The sequence below is a fragment of the Artibeus jamaicensis genome, unplaced genomic scaffold, assembly GCF_021234435.1.
Source record: "Artibeus jamaicensis isolate MK-2021 breed Jamaican fruit bat unplaced genomic scaffold, CSHL_Jam_final contig_64, whole genome shotgun sequence".
Lineage (NCBI taxonomy): Eukaryota > Metazoa > Chordata > Mammalia > Chiroptera > Phyllostomidae > Artibeus > Artibeus jamaicensis.
In genome coordinates, this window is record NW_026521911.1 from 3,740,671 (window position 1) to 3,754,529 (window position 13,859).

The window sequence follows — 13,859 nt, forward strand, 5'->3', positions numbered from 1 at the left end:
CCGTTTTACAGAGCAGGACGCTGAGGCTCAGGGAGGACCGGAGACTGTCCAGGGTCACACGGAGCTGAACTCCGACCAAAAGGAAGAGACATCACTGAACAGGGAGTGAGGAGGTCTGGCTTTCAAGCCCCAACTCTGTCCCCAAATGATTATGTGAACTTGGGCCTCACTATCTACACTTTCCAACGGAGGAGTTCCCACCAGAACGCAGGGTCCCCCCACTCCTCCCTTCACTATTTGACAGAGACAGGCCATGGAGGTGGGATGAGGAAGAAATAGGTGCCCTCCTATACCCAGGCAGAGCACTCAGACAGCCCTGCCCTTGGACCTGAGGCTGGTGTTCACGTTGAACATGAGCTGCCCCAGAACCATAGTTTCTGCCTGCCCTGCCCAGGGAGTTAGGAGGTCTGGCGTCTGGGGCCACTTCCTCTGCTGAGGCCTTGGCACCTCTGGGCCCTGGAGTTCTTGTCTACAAAGTAGGGGGAGGCCCTAGCTCCCTGCTGAGCCCTGCCCCAGCCTTCCACCTATTTCCCAAGACAGCAGCCCCAGGAAGCAGTACCCTGTTGTCCCCAGCTGGTCTCAGCTCCTGCTGGGCTTTGTCCTTCCAGAGGACTCTGTCCCCAAAGCCACAAGGAGCTGGTTGCAGATCTCTGAGGGCCAGCCTGGGAGAGAGGCTCAAACTTCAACTCTCCTCCCCGCCCCAGTCTCAGCCCTGGATGCCAGGGACCCAGGCCTCGTCCCCTGCCCCCACTTACCAGTTGAATTCGTCGTAGTCATTGTGGACTTCCCACCAGAAGTAGAGCCAGGTGAGCGTGAGGCCGAAGGTGACGGTGAGGAGCAGGAACCACAGGCGTTCCCACTGCAGGGGCAGAGCAGGAAAGGGGTCAAGTGGGGTCAGGGGTTGGCCCAGCAGACCACCCACCTGAATGAGCTCCCCTTCTCCCCGTCTGTAGCCAAATCTGTCAGACAGGGATTGGTGCCCTCTTCACACTGGTAAGGGACCTGAGGCTCAGAGAGGGGAGGTGACCCTCCAACATCAGAGCCTAAAGGCACGAAACGGTGGGAGTGGGAGGAGGGGAGGGCCACCCCAGAGCTGGTATGGTTTTTTTTTTTTGCTGCAGCCTGAGGCCTCTCCAGTGCACAACAGCCTCTCCCCTCTGGCAATGGCCCCAGGAACAAAGGCTACATCTGCCCAGAGCCTTCCCACTGGCCTGGTGACCTGCAGTCTGCAAACAGAGCTCCCATCCTGCATCTCCTTCTCTCTTCACACAGGCCTGCAACACAGGTATTGTTCCTCCCTGCCTAGCTGGTGCTACTGGTGTAAACACAGGCCCAGAGAGGCAAAGCAACTTGCCTAAGTCACACAGCAACTTAGCGAAGGATTGGAGACAACCCCTACCCCCAACACACACACACTGCGGACCTAAGGAAATGCAGTGTTCTGCCCCCCCCCCCCACACCAGGCACTGGCCCCCCAAGCTGGGCCAGGCCACCCCTGCAGGGGTGGAAGTGGGGAGGGTGGGGGGCTGCTGACCCACCATGGCTGCTTCCCGAAGGGCCAGCTCAGAGGTCGCAGACACTTCCGCCGGGCCCTTGGGTTTATCCCTGCTTTCATCCGTCCCCTTATCTCAGAAGCACAACAAGCTTGGACATCCTGCTCTCTGGGAAACTGCTGAGGTCATCAGAACAAACGAAGAGCCCTTGAGGGGAAGCTGGTGCAGGATAGAACCAAGACCACCCTCCCGATGAGCGGGAGGGCTTGACGCCCCAGGCAACCTCTCACTTGGGCACTGCCCAGGAGGCCCCAGCTCCCTGCAGCTCGCCTCCGCTGCACAGGACAGCCAGCCCTGGCGCTACAGTTCTAATCCCAGCCAGCCCTGGCGCTACAGTTCTGATGGTTCTTTACTGCTGAGCCAAGCAGGGGTGCCCTCTGGGATGTGCCCTACCCCCAACCCTCCAGTTTCATATCCCCTAGAAGTTCTCTCGCTCTGGAAGGCCCACCCCCTGCCCTGGGTTTGGTCACCTAACCCATTTACCTTTCCAGTCAGCTCAAATGTCACCTCCTTCGTGAAGCCTTCCTGAACTCTGCCCTCTACCCCCGTGCTCCCTCCTTGGTGCTCCCGCAGCATCAGGGTCCGTCTGAAACTCAAACTCTGTACATTGTGATCTGCTCATGTGACTGCATGTAGCAGATGACAACCCTGTGTCCCTTTGGTTCCAGCAAGGGCAGGGGCGGAGCCTGCCTCCACTCCCATAGTACTTACGACTGGAAGAACAGTGGGGAGAGTTCACTCACTGCCCAGGATTCCTCCATCCTACGCTGCCCAGAGGCACCCTCACGGGGCAGTTACGCATGGTGTCTGGCCAGACCTCCTGCCCACCATTCACTAGCTGTCTAACCGCAGGCATGGCAAGTGGATGTAAACTCTCTCTGCCTCAGTTTCCCCCTCTGTGAAGTGAGGGCAATAACAGTGCTGCTGACCCATGGGTTGATGTGAGAATTAAATGAGATAATATAAGTCAAGCGCTCAGGACCGGCCAGTGGCCAGCGTTCTCTCGGCGCAGCGGTAAGCATGATCTGCCTCTCCCCAGCGTGAGCAATGGTCCACAGACCCTGATGAGTTGGGACTGGGAGCACTTCTGCAGACCTGGCCCTGGGCAGGGTGCTTGGGTGACAAAGCAGCCTCCTCCACTCGCCGCTACAGGAAGAGCCCGGTGCCTTGCTTAGCCCCTCTCTGTACATACACAGAGATGTGAAGACAACACCACCCTGAAGAAACCATCTGTCCAGCAGGTGGAGGGGGGTGTCTTCTCAGAGAGCAGGCCACGGGTGTCTGCCCCACCCAGACACCGAATGGCATGAGCCCCAGGGAGCGAGGCCCAGCCAGGCCCAGCCTTGCTCAGGAATGGAGAAGCCCTGGCTAGGACCAGACAAACCATGGGCCCTCCTGGAGCAGAGGAACCCTGGCAGCCACCAGCCAGAGAATGAATGGCTGGGAGTGTCTGGAGGAGCAGAGAAGGGCCCGAGGTCAGTCCTGCCTTCTGCGCTGGGCCCTGGCTCCAGAGGGGCTGGCTCGCACTGGCACATCTGAGCCAGCACCCCCGTCCTGGCTGGTCCAGCATCCCCTCTCCCCCAATCTTTCTAAGAACCCCTCTTGTTACCTCCAATTCTTACTTGCTCACAATACGAATTCATCTGCACCCATTTCCTGCAGAGGGCAGCGGGAGGGTCCCAGGCCAACTCAAACAGCTGGATCTCTGAAGACTGACCTGCCCTTGGTGACGGCGTGCGGGAGCCCGCCTCTGCACCCCAACCGCCACCTCTGCCCCGGCACGGGCACTTTACCGGCCACGCACCCCATCACCCACGGCCCCTCGAACAGGCTCTTTCGTGCCCGTGCACGAGCCGTGCCCTCTGTCTAGTGCACAGGTGGGCCCTCCTCCTCCCCAAGGCCTTCCCCGTCCCTGTGGGCGTCTCCCATCTCCTCCGTCCGACCCAACACACACCCACCCGGCCGGTCTACAGTGTCTATGTGCCAGTCTGTCTATGGTACTGTAAGGGCCTTGGCAGTCTGGGTGGTCTTTGTATTTCCAGGGTGGGTGGGGACTTAAGAGAGACTTGATAATGAAACAGAAGGTGAGGAGACACCCTTCTCCTGCCCCTGAAAGAATATGCCCGCCCAGGAGAGATTTCACTGGGGGCTTACCACGCCACCCCCCAGAAGAGCCTCAGTTTTCTGTGGACCCTGAGCTGAGACTGGTGAGTGGCCATCTGTCCAGAGGTCGCTCTGCCTCAGCAGGACAAGGCCACTGTGCCTCTGACGGGTGGGCAAGGTTCTAAGAAGGTCCCAGGTGAGGGCTGAGCCTTGGTCACTGATGGGTCGTGTCCCAGGCCAGCAGCCTACAGGTCGACAGGTGGTGGGACCAGGGGGCTGGCTGCAGGGACAGGGATAGTGCCACAGGTGCTAGGGGACGTCCTGTGATGAAGTGTGATGGAGGACCCAGGGACAGCACTGTGGCCAGGGAGACTACAGGCGCCAGATACCCTCGGCGGGTAGGGGCTTTGTCCACCAAGGGTCACTGTCCTCACTTGGCTAGATCCTGAGAGTGGGGCAGGGAGGACAGGGTAGGAACAAGGGACTGCCCCGCCCAGCCCCGGGAACCAGCCAGGGTGACAAGACTGGCGCTGACGGGTGGTGAGGCACCCAGGGCATGGCGGAGGTGGAAGTGGGGCCTAAGAAACAAGGAACTAGGAACCCCAGGACTGCGCATGGGCTGGGGCTGAGGGCACCTAGGGATGGCTGTCCTGGGGGCCAGAAGCCAGAGGCCCCTTGGCCACAGGGAGCCTGGAGATGGAGATGAAGAGGCCCCAACACAGTGCAGAGGGAGACAGGGTCATTCTAGGAACAATCAGAGGAAAAAACTAAATGGCAGGGGCTGGAAGAAGGGGGAGGGGAGGGCATGGAACTGGTAGGAGGAAGTGGGGGTGGGGGAGTGGCTCCCCTGACACAGCGGCTCCCAGAGGCACCAGCGGTCCTTGTCGGGGCTGCCCGCACACTGCCCACCTGCTCGGAGGGGCCAGGAGACGTGGGCCGAGAACCCAGAGGAGGCACGGTGGCTGCTCCGGCCCGCGCTCACCTCTGTCTGTACAATGCTGGGGGCGGGAGTGGCACTTATTTATGGGTCTGCATCCCCACCCAAGAGCAAATGAAGGCACTGACCCTCAGAGGAGAGCTGCCACAGATGGGGCGGAGCAAACTGTGGACCCCAACACTAAAAAGTGCCACTGACACCGTGGCCACCATCGACACGCATGTTTGTCGTGCCAGTTGTCCAGGAGATGCCCGTCGAGAGCCCCGGGGGAGGGGCTTCTTTGCTGATTTGCACGAAGGCTCCATGTGGATGAGCGGAGGAGACTCAGAGGTTGACGATGTGCCCAAGGCCAGCAGGTGGGGCAGGAGTGGAGGCGGGTGACCCCGGGCAAACCGACAGGAGGCATTCCTCCAAGGCCCCCTGGGACCCAGCCCCGCACATCTCTCCCCAGAACCACCCTTGCCCTCGGGGACCCGCGTGGCCACCCCGGGCCCAGCTCGGCTGGCTGGGATTCCTCTCTCTGCTCCCACCCTCCTCCCCACCCAACCTCGTCCTCCTTGGGGAAACCCTCTCATTGCTCCAGCCTCTGCAGACCTCCCTTCCCTGGCCCCTTCCGCACAGACTCTTGGTGCCCAGCAACTGGACCCTCAACCACATTCTGAATTATGGAGGTGGAAACAGCCCAAGCTTGAGAGGCAGACAAACCTGGCTCTGCCACCTGGATAAGAGCGGCAACTTATTGAGCCCCTCTGAGTCTCAGTTTTGTCGCCTGTAAAATGGGAATAACAACCCCTGCCTCGGAGGGTTGGTGTTTAGTGCGGTGATACGTATCAAGTGGCGCACGGTAGGAGCATAATGAGAATCAGGGCTGCGGACTCCTTCAGGGCAGGGTGTTTGAGCTATCTCTGTGTGCCCGGGGCCCACATCCTGTGGGGCACGAGGTAGAACTCAGATATGGTTCAGATAAATGTGTGACGGTAGTTGTCACGCGAGGAGGTTTCAGTGGGCAAACCATCACCCAAGGCCAGACATGCCCTCAGGCTGAGCCTGGGGACCCCCTGCAACCAAGGGAAGGGGCTCCTGTGACCCCAGCTCCTTCCTGTCAGAGCCTTAGCTGCCTGGGAGCAGGGCGGAGGTCAGGCCATCCAGAGCTGGCAGGTGCAGCAGGCACGGGGAGGAGGCTGAGAGCAGCTGGGGACGGGGTGGGCCCTGGCTCTGACACCCCGCCCCGGGGCCTGCTGGCATTCAGCCCCACGCCCCCAGCCTCATCTCCACTCCCCAGGAAGATGAGACCCCATCCTTTCAGGGCACCAGTGTGCCAACCTCCCCCAGGCCCCGCCCCTCCTTCCTGTCTCATGCCGACTGTCACATCTTCTCCTCACCCCTCTTCATCTCTGACCCACCCCAAAGCCTTCTGAATGCAGAGAAAAAACAGTGGCAAGAGCTTATTAGCAGCAGGGCTCACGTAATCACAGAGCACGGCTGAAGCCACAAACCCTGGCCCCACACAGGAAGTACGAGCCCAGGACCTGTTGTTGCTGTGCCCCAGACCACGACCTCAGGCCAGGGTGCACACAGACATGGCTCCCATGACTGGGGGCGCTGCAGGGCTTGGAGCGACGCCCCTGGAGCCGGGCTCCATGTCAGGACAGCACTGGAGCAGGAGCCACCTCCCTGGCCTGAGGGCCATCGCAGACGTCAGACCCAGAGTCACGAAGCAAAGCTGTCTTGCTGGACTCCTGTTCCCTGTCCGTCACCCTGAGCAGAGACCACCTCTGCAGCATCCGGGACAGGAGCTCGCCCTGTTTCTGCCCTCGCGGCTCCAGGTGTGGGCACGGTCCCTCTGGTTACTGCCTGGTCAGCCCTCTGGACCAAAAGTTCTGCTTAGACCATAGCCAGATACAGGCAGCTGTGTTTGGGGGTCCAACAACCCTGGGTTTGTAGCCCAGACCAGCTCCCTCCTGAACATGTGCCCTTGGAGGAAACATGTGTTTGCCTTGTCTGAGTGCCCAGCTTCCTGCTCTGTGAAATGGGACAGCAGGGCTGGCATGTGCACGGACCGGCAGGACCTGCGAAGTGTCTGGTGACAACAGGGCAGGAGCGATTACTTCCCTTCCCTCCGTCCCTCCCAAGACGCAGCTGAATCTGCCTGCAGCTGGTTCTCTGCTACCACACAGAACAAGTCCCCACAAAGGGCTAGAAACACTGGGGTCCAACGACCAGGGCCTGAGGGAACATAGTCAAGAGTCAGTCTATTTATTAGCCATGTGGCCGTGGGCCAATCAGGGCGTGAAGCCTCAGCTTCCTCTGTTCCCGGGATGACGTCACCCCTACCTTGCGGGAGGGCTGCCAGGCCCAAACAAGATTACAGATGTAAGCCGTAAGTCGCCAAATCCAGGATCGTTCCTGTAATTATCATGTCACGTCTGACAACCCTTTTATTATGTGAAGACAGTGATCAAGCCTTCCCCGCCCCCTGATCTCCACCAAACTTCTCTGGCTGCTGAGGATAGCCAGACAATTGTCCACCCCCAGCCCAGGGTGGGTGCCGTGATCAGCGGACACAGAGGGCCGGTCTGGCTCTGCAGGCTGCAGCCCTGGGAGCTGGCACCGGTGGAGGGAGAAGACCCTGGCGGGCAGCTTCCCCATCCTGTCCCGTGGCCCTGCATCACTGACTATGGAGGACACAGCCCTGTGCGAGCTCTCCACAGAGCTGAGGGTGGGGGCACACTCCTAAGGGCTCTCTGCTTGTCCATCTCATCTCATCTTCTCCAGGGCCTGCAGCTCGGGCAGGAGAGGTGGAGGAAACCAGGGCTTGGTGGGGGTGGGGGCAACTTGCCCAAAATCATAAAGGACAAACATAATGGTGGAGCCAGAATTCACACCCAGGTCTGGCTGCCCCAAGTCCCAGCTGTCCCAAACCAGCATAGTGCAAGGCATGTAATTTTCCTTGTCTGATTGAGGAAATAGACTTAGGAGGCAGGGCCTTGCACGAGGTCACCCAGTAAGTCACAGGCAGTGCCAGGTCAGGACCCTTGGAATTTCAGACTTCAGAAAGATTTCAGACATCGTCTCGCCTAGTCCTCTAAAGGTCCAATTAAGAAATGAAAAAACTGAGACTCAGAGCAGAGAAATGGCCAGGAAGCATGGACAATAGGGTAAATGGCCACAGAAATGACAGGGGATCCAACAGATGCTGCTGGAACATCTGGACATCTATTTGGTAAAAAATACTAGACCCCTACCTCACACCCTCTGCCAGACTAAATTCTAGCCCCTCCCTCCCACGTCCTCAGCACCCTTCTCCCCCCGTCACTCACACTTGTGCTGGCACCGGAATACCGATCAGGCCTGGACGCCACTGGGGCAGCGCACGCAGGTGACGGGCGGACCAACCAGCAACTCCAGCCCCAGGAGAGGGTGTGCGGATAGGGGAACCCGGGCTGCCTCGGAGCCACTGCCAGTCGTGGAGGGAGGGACGGGCTGGCAGGCTTCCGAGAGGAGCCGCCTACAGCAAGGCTGGAAGAAATGGGCTTTCCAGGACGACAAAGTTGGGGAGCCTCGATTAGCAGAGGGAGGGAGAGGAAGGCGCCTAAGCACGGAACCTGGCAGGGTTTGTGTTCGGGGAAGAGGCCTCTTTTCTTATGGGCTTGTAAAAGCTTGTTCCATGTAAGAAAGAGTATTAACCTTCCTATATAGCATATATTTTTTATTCTATCATTTGACTTTAATTTTGTGATTAAACTTTTTGGATAAAAATTTAAGTTTTTAGGCAGTCAGATCTATCTCTTTTCCTTTATAGGTTTTGCCCTTGGTATCCTGTGTAGGGAAGGTGGCCCAGGATTATACATATAACTTATACCTCACATTGGTAATTTCCTGGCTTCATTGTTTACATTGAAATCTGTAACCCAGCCTTGGCTGCTCTGGCTCAGTGGATTGAGTGCCACTCTATGAAGCAAAGGGTCACCGGTTTGATTCCCAATCAGGTCACATGCCTGGGTTGCAGGCCAGGTCCCCAGTAGCGGGGGTGTGACAGGCAACCACACTACGTTTCTCTCCCTCTCTTTCTCCCTCTCTTCCTCTCTCTCTAAGAATAAATAAAATCTTTCCCCAAAAAAAGAAAGAAATCTGTAACCCATCTCTCCATATCCATCCATCTGTAGCTCTAGACAGGACATCTACGTGCACGGAGAGAGGCTTGCAGCCCTATCGCTAAAGCAGTTTGACTAGAATTTCTTTTACTTTACATCTTCCCAAGTTGTCTGAATTTTCTCAACAAATGTGTGCTTCCTAAACAGAACAGAAATACATTGGAACCCATCTGGGATTTATTTTGGTTCGAGGTAAGAGGCAGGGATCTAATTTTAGCCCCACCACACGGATGCTCCAGCCGTCCCATCCCATTCACTGTTGGCGCTGACTCCTGGCTTCACTCAGCACAGGCGGCGCTCAGTTGTGGCAGATGCTCCTAGGTCGTCTAGTCTGTCCCGAGGCCGCCCCTGCCCGAGTGCTGGCTCTGCCTGGCTCGGCACAGCACAGCGGGCCTCTGGACCCCGGGACACCCTTGTGGTCCTGGCTCTGCTATGAGGTTCGAGGCCAGCTGTGTCCTCAGCACCACACAGCACCGCCCCGGAGAGAAAGATGCCCATCTAGTCTGCCCAGCTACAGGCCAGATTTGGGGTACCCAGTTCCTCCAACCACAGCCTGTTTCACCCTGACCAAGCTACAAATGGGGGAACTGATGCACACGGTGGGGGGGGGGGGGAAGCCTAGGAATGTCAGCCGGGAAGGGTGCAGGGAGCTCCTGGAAGAGAGAGATGGGCGGGCCCTGGCAGGATTATTCTGGCCCTGACACAGGAGATTTGGGGGAGGGGTGGCCCAGGGAGGTTTGAGCATCGTGACGGCATTAAGGCCTAGACAGAAGGGGTTAGAATCCCCACCCCCAGCCAGTTCCTGACAGCCTGAGAGGCTGGATTTCTTTTTCTGGGCTCTAGAGAACAGGGCAATTAGGCCTCCGTCTGCCCTTCTGCTGGGGGCACTCAGGGCGGCTCATTAGGTAGCAACGTGGAACCAGGCCCAGGCTGGAGCACCCAGGTTCTCCCGCCCATCTGGTGGGTTGCATCGGCCCAAGAGATCTGAGCAGAAGAAGTGGGAGCCCTGAGGGGGGGTTATCTGGGAGCCCCTCAGAGGGTCCTGGCACAGGGCAGTGGTGGCTGCAACCCCTGCCGATCCCCCGTCACTGTCCTGCCCTGCCTGCACACCCTAGGCAGCCACTCAGAGTGACTACGAGTGCCATGAATTCGGATTAGCCACTGTCCAAGGGCACGCCAGGCATCCTCAGCCACGTTCAGGGGAGAGCCAGGTAGGGCACGGGGTTCCCTGACGGCCAGAAGCAGCGTGGCTTTATTAGGGAGATAAATCCTCAGCTCCCAGTGATGCCACAGCCCGGGCTCTGCCAGCCTATCCTCCTCTCCCTTGAGGGCACCATTTATCTCCCTTGTTCTTATCCTCTTAGCCACCCTGCAGGGTTTAAAGGATAAAATGAGGTCTTATCGTCCCCATTTTAGAAGTGGTAAAACTGAAGCGCAGAGGGCGCCCTCTGACCCCTGTGCTCCTTTTCCCCAAAGCACGGAAGACGGGAACGGCCACCCTCCTGCGGGTGTGCAGGTAAAACACGTCTCCCCAGGGTTGGAGCAGTGGTCTCTCTGGCACAGGATGGGGGGCTCTTTGGTGCCCCTTATCTAACTTGACCTGCAGGGCATGGATTTGTATCTGCATCTAACCCACAAGCAAGCAGAGGCCCAGAGAGGGGCATCCAGGGAGCCCACCTTGATTCCCAAGTGAGATACACATTTCCCTGCTGCTCATCTGTCCCTGTCATAGGTCCACACGGTGTTGCTAGACCAGGGAGGTGGGGAGCCAGCTCGGAATCATCCCACACAAGGCAGAGCCCAGCCTCAGTGGCCTGGGAGGCCCCACAGCAGAGTCCCCCTTCCCCACCAGCCCAGCCAGGGGCAGGGAAATGCAGCAGACCCCTGCGCCCTCCAGTCCGCCCCACGCCCATGAGCTCTGTGGTGTCCTGCCTCTTCACACAGTTCGCCCGACGGCAGGGTGGCAGGAGGGCAGCGCACTGCATTCCCTAACTGGCTTCCTCACCCACTCTTCCTCGCAGGGCTCAGTCATCCCTCCAGTCTCTGCCCAGCCCCTCCTCTGAGCCAGGCCCTTTCCTTGAAACACTCAGAGTCTAGCCCTGGCTGGGTAGCCACTGGCGGTGCATCATCACGATGCGCCTGGGCTGCAGGTTCAATTCCCAGTCAGGGCACATATAAGAAGACACCAATGAGTGTATAAATGGGTGGAACAGCAAATAAATGTTTCTCTCTCTCTTCTCCCTTTCTAAAATCAATAATAAAATAAATTTTATAAAAACCACTCAGAATCTAGCTGGAGACCCAGAAGGTCACAACCCACACGGCAGCCCAAGCTGGAGGTGCTACAGAGCCCAGAGGGGAAGGTCTGACTCATTTTTTGGTGGGGGAAGTGGGGACTCCTTAGTCCCTGACATTTTCACTGAGCCAGCCTTGAGAGGCCGAGATGAAGAGAATTCCAGGCGGGGTGCTGAGAAAGGGTGAGGGGTGCTGGGACGGCTGCAGTGTGTGAGTGCGCATGTGTGTGCGTGGTGGGGGTGAGGGGGGTGCTGGTGGATCTCCCCACAGCAAGTGTCTTCCCGCCCCATCCTAGGAGGCAGGCCGTTGGGGGCGTGGAGTTTTATTTTGTCTGTGTTCCAGCCACCCCCCCTGCACTACTCCAGGACTCCATCGAGGCCACTCTCCCTGTAGCTTATCCCTGGGCACAGCACCGTTGCCGCATCCAGCCAGGCTGGAAACCACGGGATGACGGGAGGTGCCATCAGAGACTCACAACCTCTTCCACAGCCGGTCTGTGACTGTGCCTCTTCTAGGTGTCTCTGGAATCCCTCCCTGAGCTACCTCCGGGCATCCCCCTAGCCCAGGTCGAGACCTCAGCCTTTCTCACCTGGCTCTCTGCCCTCCCCAGCCCACCGAGGCCCCTCAGTGCCCGTTCTCCGTGACTGAACCACAATGGTCCTCGCACAGCACGAGGCCAACTGGGCCCGCACTGCCCAGAGCAAGCAGGCTCCCCAGCACAGCCTCAGGCAGCTCCCTCCCCTCCTCCCCCTGGAGCCACCCCAGGCTCCACTGCTTTCAGTTCCCAAGCACAGGCCACCACACACACAGGCCCCTGCCCGGAGCGCTTCCCCACTCTGGCAGGAGGGTGCAGACAGCAGCTGGGGCAAGCTTCCCTGCCTGGAGTGTCCTGGACTTGGCAGTGATCACCTGGGTGGTCTGGGTGCGTCACTTCTTGTTTGTCTGCTGCCCTGCCTGCCTCGGAGCCCCTCAAGGAAGGGGGACCAGGTCTGATACACCTGTGACCTCTGGGCCCACAGCAGATACCATGAAAGGCTTGTTGACTGACTAAGTAACCACTGCCTCCCGGACAAGACTGGTGTGGAAATGGGAAGAGGACACAGGGCTGGGGGGGCCGGCAGGGGCACTGCAGGTTTTGCCTTCGACCCCTCGGCTTGAATACATCACTCTCTCTTCGTGGAGCTCCATGCGGAAGATGGAGGGGTTCGAACAAGCTCACAACAGCCTTCTAAAGGCAAGCTCACTATTGATGTGCAAGAGAAGTGACCGCCACTGTCTCCTTCAGAGTGCTGGGCTGGGAAGTCCCTCCAGGCATCTGACCTATATCTCTCTTGCTACAGAGAAGCTGGTTCTGACACTGCACTGCCTCCCACAGCAGCACCGTCCTCAGGGGGCCCAGGGTGGGGCCGGCCTGAGGACTGACTTCTGTCCTTCTGCCTTAATTGGCAGCACGCAAGTAATGAGTCACGAAAGACAACCAATTAATTATCCCCAGTTATAAAAAGCGTTGCTTCCCCTTCCCAGATGCCAAGTGAACCACACCCCCCATTGCCGGGCTCCTCCACTGCCGGGCTGCGGGCAGCAGAGCAGGTCATTTCACCTCTCCAGTCCTCAGTTTCCTGTTTCCTTATTTGACAAGTGTGGGTCCTCGGGGGAGGGGACCGTGTGAGCACAGGCTTAGAGCAGGAAGGAAGGCAGCAGCTTGGACAGGTGGCAGGAGGGCTCCCCGCCTGCCCTCCCCCTTCACCGTCCCCGGGATCCGCCCAGGGCTGCAGGGCCAGGTCCCAGCCCAGGGAACACGGAGCACCCCTGGTGCGCCCAGAGACACTCCCCATCTTGTCCAAAACACGCCTGGTCCAGTGCTTTTTCTCCTCCATCAGACAGCTTCCTAAGTCCTCCCTGCCCTTCCTTTCTTCTTCATCTTGCCAGCTCTCAGGACACAAATACTCAGACTCAAAATACATGAGTCCTCCCCGACAGCCTCCCTCTTCCTGAGGCTCTTGCTGCAGATCTGTCCCTGCTCCAGGTGTGACATGGCTCCGAGCCTTGAATTCTCTCTCCATGCAGGGGGCATAACAAAGAAACGTGCCCACGGGGGTGCTGATCAGTTAACAGGGCAGCGCATGTTAGCCGTGTGCTCCCGGAATACAACAGGCACACAATAAATGTGGACCGTTACTCCCGCATGTCGTTTCTCGGCCTGCTGAGAGTGAACCGCTTCTGTGACTCACAGGTCCCCTGTCATCTCACTGCACAGATGAGGAGGCCCAGAGAGGCCAGCTTCACAGGAGAACTTGACCCCAGGCTTCTCTAAGCTGGGAGATCAGTGGGGGGGCTCCCCAAAAGGACCTCAGGGGAGGTAGTCCCTGGGCAGGGGCAGTGCAGGGGGTCCCCAAAGGAGGAGGAGGAGGAGGGGATGAAGAGAGGCACAGGCCCGAAGTCAGACCCCATCCCTTTGCCAAGTGAGGCCTCTCCTCCACCCCCAGCGGCTCTCCTTTCCCCACCCACCTGCTCCCAGGGCTCACTGGGGGGCCTCAATTTGTTCGGCACAATGTACAGGGCACCTTCTCTGCACCAGCCCTGACTCTGAGACACCAGATGGCTGTTCCCTTCACTGTGTCAAGGCCAGGGAGCCCAGCACCCCCTCACTGTCCTCACCCAGCTGTCTCTGTGGGACTAGGGAGAGAAAAAGGAGAGGAGAGAGAGCGAGAAAAAGGGCGAGCGTGCTGAGGCTGGAGCCCAGGAAGTGGGAGGGGACGCAGGTGGGGAGTGAGTGACAGGGAAGGGGAGGATGCTCCTTGTCAGCTGGGAGTCTCA

At 58.7% G+C, this 13,859-nt stretch overlaps 1 protein-coding gene across 4 annotated transcripts in view; it reads right to left on the reverse strand.

Moving 5' to 3' along the window:
- The window catches only part of GDPD5 (glycerophosphodiester phosphodiesterase domain containing 5), an 88,450-nt gene that overhangs the window by 25,629 nt on the left and 48,962 nt on the right, over positions 1-13,859 (reverse strand). For all 4 annotated transcript variants that reach the window (XM_037131521.2, XM_037131518.2, XM_037131520.2 and 1 more), the window contains one exon: positions 756-859. In XM_037131521.2, coding sequence (XP_036987416.2) covers positions 756-859 — 104 coding nt within the window. The remainder of the gene's footprint in view (positions 1-755; positions 860-13,859) is intronic.